The sequence below is a fragment of the Miscanthus floridulus genome, chromosome 2 (genome assembly GCF_019320115.1).
Source record: "Miscanthus floridulus cultivar M001 chromosome 2, ASM1932011v1, whole genome shotgun sequence".
Lineage (NCBI taxonomy): Eukaryota > Viridiplantae > Streptophyta > Magnoliopsida > Poales > Poaceae > Miscanthus > Miscanthus floridulus.
The window spans coordinates 54,543,834-54,551,542 of NC_089581.1; the positions used below are offsets into that span (position 1 = coordinate 54,543,834).

The following is a 7,709-nucleotide window of genomic DNA, read 5'->3' on the forward strand; positions in this document are numbered from 1 at the left end:
TAGCGCACGCTCGAGGGACCCTCCTGAGATTAGCCGACGTGTCTCTGACTTGCTCTCCTAGGTAAGGACGATAGCAGCTCCCTTTCCTTCTTCTTTGCATCCCTTCTTTGAGGCTTTAAGGTTCTACTCGATCCTCAACACACACACAGTCTGTTCGGTTGGCTGGTTCGTATCGTTGCTAGTTCGTGAAGAAGTACTGTTGGCTGATTTGTGTGAGAGAAAAATACTGTTCCGGTTGAAAATTTACGATCGTTTACGACAAGCCACAGCCAAACGAACATGCTGACCATTTGTAACATCCGCTATAAACTTGAGCGCTTGGGCTCAGGATCACAATCAAAACTACCTGACTAGATGTAGGACTCTTGTTCGAACTTGCAATATAAATCTTGAGTCACAGATTGCTAAGCCATGTATCTAGACAAAACACACGGCTTATCAGTCATGGCACGATATTTTCTATCACACCAAAACAACAAAAACCATCAACCGAACAACTTGTAAACTTTTGGCAATGCGACGAAAAGGCCTACAAGATGGCTACTAATGCAACAGAATGATGGGAATGTATTATCGTCAATCATATCTACATCTACAATCTTCTAATGACCCCTCCATGTAATGCTAGTCAACTTTACTCTATCACAATGTTTTTCTCGAATATACAAAAGATTTGCTTATCATTATATTAAAAAAAAGAATTTAAACTTATAAACAACGCATATCTGTTGAGCGTCGAAGAAGATCGACCTAAAATAATAGTAGCTGGACTATCCTAACTAGAGAACTCATGTTTTAATATTACATAAATAAAAAACAACCAATATGACTCAGCGGTGCACGTAGGTGGCCTTGCGGTGCACCCTAGGTTCGCGCGCATAGCGTTCCGTGTTCATGGGATGTGAACGTGCGGTGGGACATGTCGACGGCCGGGACGCGGCGCTGAGCCGGCGCCCAACCGCCGCGTGCGCGCAGGCGCATGGGGACCCCCGGCCGCACCGCACGTACTGCACGCCGCGCCCCCTCGTCGACTCGGCGGTTTCTACTGATGGACGGATCCCGTGGGGCGGTGTGTGGGAGGAGCTGGTCTTCCTCCCGAGTTTCGGATAGGCTCTCTTTCCTCCCGAGTTTCGCCGATGCCTTTTGGCGGTTGTGACGGAAAGCACCAAGTTGAGACTGCTAGGAGGCGGCGTTTAGGCGGGCAGGTCATCAGGACATCAGGTGAAAACGAAAAGGATGACTGGCACGCTTTGGGATTTTGTATGGGACACCATGCGGCATGCGCTGGTGTACACGAATCATCCCCACCAAAAGGGGAAGGAAAAAAAGAAAGAAAAGAAAGAATGAAACGAACGAGATCAATGGCAATGGCAGTAAGAGTGGCAATGGCCGCTCTCCTGCGCCCCCGCGCTCGCGCAGGGGGTCCGGGCCTGGGCTCGGAGCGCCGGCGCCGGCGGCTGCACGCCGCAGGCTCTCCGGAGCTCCTCGTACCTGCGGAGGTCGAACCCCCGGGCCCGCATCACGCGCTTCTGCTTGGCCGCGAACCGGCTCTCGAAGAAGCCCTCGAACGACGGCTCCTTCTTGGTCCGGAGGAAGAAGGCGTAGCCGGCCATGAAGTACATGGACGTCACGTAGAAGCAGATGGGCTCCATCACGTCCCACGACAGCTCCCAGAAGGTGAGCCGCATGAACCCGGCCGTCTGGACCACCAGGTACGCCAGACCGCACCACAGCTCCCGGCGTACCTTCGCCGCCGCGACGAGGTCGATGTCCGCCTTCTGCGCCTCCATGGCCTTCAGCTCCTCCTCCCTTTCGGGGTCGCTCTCGGCGGCGGAGACCGGCAGCGCTTGCCGCACGGGAATGGCCTTCTCGATTGCCTTGACGACCTGCGGTTGTCATCAGACACAAGACAAGACGTTCCCACGGTTTACTTGGCTGCTCTTCTTTTTCAAGGGAGATCCATCAAAAGAAAGAGCAAGATCCATCAAAAGAAAGAGCAATGCGGATAGGAGAAGATTGCATCCATGAAGGACCAAATGAAATGCAAATGCCTCAACTTTTGGATGTTATTATGCTTATGCAGTAGTCAAAAAACAATACAAGTGCTTCAAGCTAAATGCCTGATGGTCTGCAATAGATAAGCAGTTTGCATAGGAAATAATGCACATGCTGACGTGGGATTGGCTTGTGCTGTTGTGCAAGATATAAGATTGTTTAATTGGACATGGAACATGTATAGGTCACGCCTCCAGCATCTAGACTGTAGCATGTAAAGAAAAATGCAGTTAATTACAAGAGTAAATCATGTGAAAGTTTTCAAAACTGTCTTCCTGCAACAGCCCACCACGGCACCACCACTACCATAGGGACATATTGCCAAATTGTCTGGCTGTAGCCATCAAACAACTACCTGTTCGTTTAGGCTTGTTGGCTTATAAGCCATGGCTGAAAATACTGTTGGCTGGTTTGGTGTGAAAGAAAAATCCTGTTCTGAAGTCATGGCTTATATATATAAGCCAAATACGATCAAAGATATATATATTTTTTTAAAAAAGGCTGAAGGTGCTTCTAGTGCTGCACAGAATGCTACATGCCATGTGAAGTGTTCACCAAACTTTGTTTCGGTCACCCAAAACAAAAGAAAAGTAGATTAGCCATAACTTTTGAGCCCTGCATTATTAGTATCCTATTATTCGAATGGATGGTGACGCTAATGCATTCAGCTAGGAAAAAAAGGGTTAGCAATAGTAAGTTAGAACAACATGGCCTGATAAACTTAGGATGTAACTCAAACAGAAAAGGTGAAAAAAACAGCTATTTCTATCTGATGTAAAAAATAGAAGTCCCCTAGTTCTTTTATCAGAGTAAAGATATTTTCGTGCCACATATATAATGAAAATCAAATAATGAACTTTTTGTGGTTTACTCCCCCAAAATCAGAAAATTCCCCTACGCTAAATCAAATCAAAAGTAGCATAAACTTGCGAACTAACAATTTTAGCCGACATAAACTAGCGACAAGGACACCACATGATAGTCTAGCTGGTGTCACGATTGCCAGAAAGAGCAAATGTACTGGGAAATAAGTTATTGGACATATATGTATTAGCTAGCTTTTTTTTTTTGGCTTACGTAACTAATTTTTATACAAGTTGATTGAAAGGTCCATCAATTCAACCATCCACCACTGGCGTGTGATGGGGCTACATCTGTAAATTGTCTATTGAAATACTACACTTTGCCAATATATAGTTACCAAATGAAATACTAACTTCTTTTTTTTTTTTCAAAATTAATGGTGCCCAGAAGAGGGCCAGGTGAATTCTCCTCATGTTCATTCATTGGAGTTAAAGATTCAGAATTTTTTTTTTCAATCATGAGGTGTTAAATTTAGTTTTTTTCTTCCTCTGGTTTTGAGATAAGAAAAACTCCCATCTTGGAGCGGAGTAAAATTGCCCAAACTTTGGGTGGCAACATCTCTTATTATCGTTTTAGAACAGCGCCCTTTCTTTGAATCTTTTCCTGTTGGGAAACATAGAAAAAAAACACGCGGAAAGTCTCATCAGATCTCTGTGGTTTCCAAATGAAATCTCTACCCGGTCGCCCGGAAAGAAATTATCAGCACACAAGAGAGAAGTAAAGAAACCAACGTGTCTTTTCTCTTTAAGACATCCTAACTGCAAAAGCAAAAGCTAGGCAAGGGGAAAATTTGAAGAGGAATCAAGCAACATTAAGCTGATGGATGGATTTGAATTGAAACGAGCAAGATAAGATAAGAAGATGGGGGGCGAGAATCGTACCATGTCGGGCCTGAGGAAGACGGTCTTGCCGAGCACGATGACGGATCCGGACTCGTCGAGCGCGCGCGCGACGGAGGGGCACGCGTCCGGGCCGGCGGCGTCGCAGCAGAGGCGCAGGAAGTCGGCGTACGGCACGGCGCCGGCGCCGGACGCCCGAATCCGCGCGCGCGCCGCCTCCATCTGCGTGGCGCGCAGCACCTTGCGCGCCTCCTCCACCGTGAGGCTCGCCGCCGCGGGCAGCGCCGCAGCGTCCGGCTCCCGCCTGGCCGGCGCCGGCGCCGGGGCCGGGGCCGCGGGCGGGACGAGGCCGTCGAGGTTGATCCGCGGGAACGCGAAGCCGACCCCGAGGTCCCGGATCCGGTCGGCGGCCAGGGGCATGAAGCCGCGGTCGGGCGGCACGGCGGGGCGGAACGCCGGCTGCTCTTGCAGGAACCGCCGCCGGAGCCCGAACGTCGCCGGCGACGACGACGAAGACGACGCGAAGCGCTGCGCCACGGCTCTCCTCAGCACGGACGCCATTGCTGCTGCTGCTGCTTAATGGGCGGGCGCCAAGCTCCGATTCGACGGGAGAAGGAAGGATGAACGGGCTGTAATGTAATCAATCAATGGAGGTGGGGTGTGGGGTGGATTTGATTTGAGGGAGGTGGGGGGTTGCAAGCTATTTATACCGCCCACGCGACGATGACAAGGACACGACAGACGATAGCAGCCGTTTGCCCCGCTTGGCGCTTGGGTGTTGGGTCCAGCTCGCGTTCCTATTCCTACTTCCAACACGGGTCTCCCTGCACTCCTGTCCTTTGGGAGTCAGCTCAATTTACTAGTCGTTTTTGTCATTAATACTACAGTGCACATAAATTAAAAGAGTACTCTTATTGCTATTTCATCATAATCAACTAGTAAATCAGTAGTAGAACCTAAGGTTTTCATATAACTTTTTTATTAAAAAAATCTTTGTGAATAAATTTTCCTTAATACGCTTATTCAAATATGATACCTTTTTTTTCCAAAAAAATTGTTTTCTTTGCAAACAGTTCAATTTCTATGAGGACTTCTTGTAAAATTATGGCTACATGTGCTCTAATATATTAAAGGCTGGTACAGTTAGCTCGTAAGATTTTTGTACGCTTCGATTCGAAGCGTTTTATATTAAGTATTTGATATTAAAAACCGAGGAAAACTTGTTAGGCTATCCACTTCAATCCATTTGTGTTGAAGTGGATTGGAATACTGCTTCAACATATGTGGATTGAGATGAGTATATGTGCATCACCTTAATCCATATGTGTTGGAGTAAAATGAAATATAATTTAGTTTAATTCTACTTCGATCCACTTCAACACATGTGAATTGAGATAAATACATACGTATCTAAATAAGACCTATATAAATTGAGATGAATACGTGTGTATCTAAACCAGGCCTAAGAGGATAAAGAAATAAAGCTATCGAGTTCACTGCGTGTTAGAACAATCTAGAAACGTGTACCGCGAGCGCGTGTGTTTGGTCGGAGTACGACATGTAGGAGTACGTTTTGGCGAGAGGTACTTCGTAGCTTTTTGTGGAGGCGTTTGGGAACGAGATTTTATCATGTGTATGTCCTGTTCCGTGTTGCAAAATGAAAATCTCTCGCGGACGTCGAGCTCACGAGGTCATCGTCGTGCAGCAAACGAGTGAACGACTCCACAGTCTCCCACGTATACGTTACGTTACTGTCGAACGGCGGCGGAACGCTCTGCTCACACGTCTATTTGGAACCAAGCCCATGATAAATCGTGCGAGGCGTGGCAAAACAAAAGTGTGAATTGCGTGCGTCGTATATAGCACAAGATAAGATGCGTATGGGGTCGTATGGAAGTTTTACATTTTAAATTTGCGTCTCCACGCAAAAAGGTATGGATAATTGGATTGGATCACCAACACGAATTGAGGTGTGAACGAAGTCCATTTTGTGATAAAATAAGCTCCTCTTTTTTTATATTCCGTATATGGTTGGTGCAAGAGAGACCTAGCCAAGAAACTTCGTCGCTCCATGATTGTTGAGAGTGGTTTGGTTGAAGCATGCATGTAAGCAACAATGTCCAGCTATGAGAAGCACAGATTAAAAGACACGGATCAAAGAGACAGTATACAAGCCGGAATCGAGACAACTCCTGCGTTACGACACCCACTGTGATTAAAACCCTATTTGGATCCACCAGCAGCTAAGAGCATCTTCAAATGTTCAAAAAAAAGTTCTTAAAATCAATGAGTTTACTGTATTATTGCTAAAAAAGTTGAAAGCATATTTGTTGGCTTCCTCCATTTTCAAAATCTCACTCTGGATATAAAAATTCAGTCTCACGTGAACATCCGACGCCCGCGTCATCGTTCAATAAGCTTGATGACTAATGACGTAATATTGATGAAAACATAATGAAATGTAAGTACGCATTTAGTAAAATCTAAAATTTCATAAATGTATCCTCCCTCCATTCCAAATTATAAGTCATTCTCAATTTTTGGAGAGTCAAAGCATCTCAAGTTTAACCAAATTTATATAATAAAATAATAATATTTATGATGCCAAATAAATATTATTAAATTCTTCATTAGTTATATTTTCGTAGTATATCTATTTGATATCATAAATCTTTGTAACTCTCTCTATAATTTTGCTCAAACTTAAGATACTTTGACTCTTCAAGAAAGTTAGAATGACTTATCATTTCGGACGGAGGAAGTAATATGGTAGGCAAATAAGTTAGATGAATTAAAATATTTTATTCTAATTGTATTTTATGTGATTTGTTATATATAATACATCAATATACAATATGGCTAGAGTTTTTTTTTATCATATATAGACTATTAAAATATATACACTAAGTAAAAAAATTATGGTTGTCCAGGGGGGCATTCGCCCCTCCCTTGGCACCGCCCTTGGTGGAAGAGAAGGTCGGCTTCTAGGGGCGGCGACTTCTCTTTGACGCGAGTAGAAGAAAGCCTACGACTACGTGAGAAGTCACGACAACCTCAATCCCAAGTGATGCCCACGTAACTCTTTTTTCTACTCGTCACTTAACTCTTTATCGGTTTTCTCAAGTGTGGAAAGATCGAGAGTTGGGATAAAGAGTTGTTCGAGAGAGTTTTTTTTATCTTTCCAAAAAAACAAGTTTGTGAGTAGATATTGGAAACTCTTGAAAACGCTTTAATAGTTAGATGGCTAATAACTCCTATATAAAATTAGCTAGCTAACAATTAGCTAGGTTGGTCTAACAATTAGCATGGTTCTATAGGTTTAGGTACCTTGCATGGCCATGTTAGCAAGTTTAGGGACAATGTACAGTTTTAGAAGGGACCTAGATGGTATCGTGGTGCAAGCAAGATTTAGTTAATATAAAACACTAGTCCAGAATATACAACATGTCACATCCACATTAGCACTGAGTAAGCATATACTGCGTCCTCAAAAGTCATTGGACTAGTGTTGGAACCTGACACAAGTTTAGAGACCCGAAGATAAAAAAAAGAAGAAGTATGAAACTTAGATGGCATCATCTTTCAAGTTTGAAGACTATCTGTACATTTTACTCTAGTTTGTTTGTTTTTTTGGTGGTTTGGGGTTGACAAGATATGTTTTACCTCTTTTATTTTTGGAGGCCATTGATACGTGGTTGTGCGTTGATTCAGAAATGCAACTTTTGGTGATGCTGCCCTCGACGATCAAAGCATTCTTTAGAAAAAGTGATCTACAAATATACAGTTGCCTTAAATAAAAGTTTAAAAGTGACGGTCAAAAGTTTGAATTTTTGGCCAACTTTATGAAAACATAAAATATTTATGACTAATATAATGTGGTACTCAGAATATCGGAAACACTTATATACTCTTGTAAAAATTGGTGGCCTCTATTTTTATCTTGCAGCTGCC

The 7,709-nt window shown here is 44.1% G+C and overlaps 1 protein-coding gene across 1 annotated transcript; it reads right to left on the bottom strand.

Annotated features, from left to right (window-relative positions):
* Positions 1–1,224: 1,224 nt before the first annotated feature.
* Positions 1,225–4,443, bottom strand: LOC136524319 (calcium uniporter protein 2, mitochondrial-like). Its single transcript, XM_066517738.1, has 2 exons — positions 3,801–4,443; positions 1,225–1,886 (listed from the first exon to the last, which is right to left on the bottom strand). The coding sequence occupies exons 1-2, from the start codon at positions 4,317–4,319 to the stop codon at positions 1,359–1,361; spliced, it is 1,047 nt and encodes a 348-aa protein (XP_066373835.1). The 5' UTR covers positions 4,320–4,443; the 3' UTR covers positions 1,225–1,358.
* Positions 4,444–7,709: the final 3,266 nt, after the last annotated feature.

Excerpts from the sequence above, each read along its gene's own strand:
- LOC136524319 (XM_066517738.1), bottom strand. The coding sequence starts at position 4,319 with ATGGCGTCCGTGCTGAGGAGAGCCGTGGCGCAGCGCTTCGCGTCGTCT. Across the intron at positions 1,887-3,800 it reads TCTTCCTCAGGCCCGACATG|GTCGTCAAGGCAATCGAGAA; the intron begins GTACGATTCTCG and ends TGACAACCGCAG.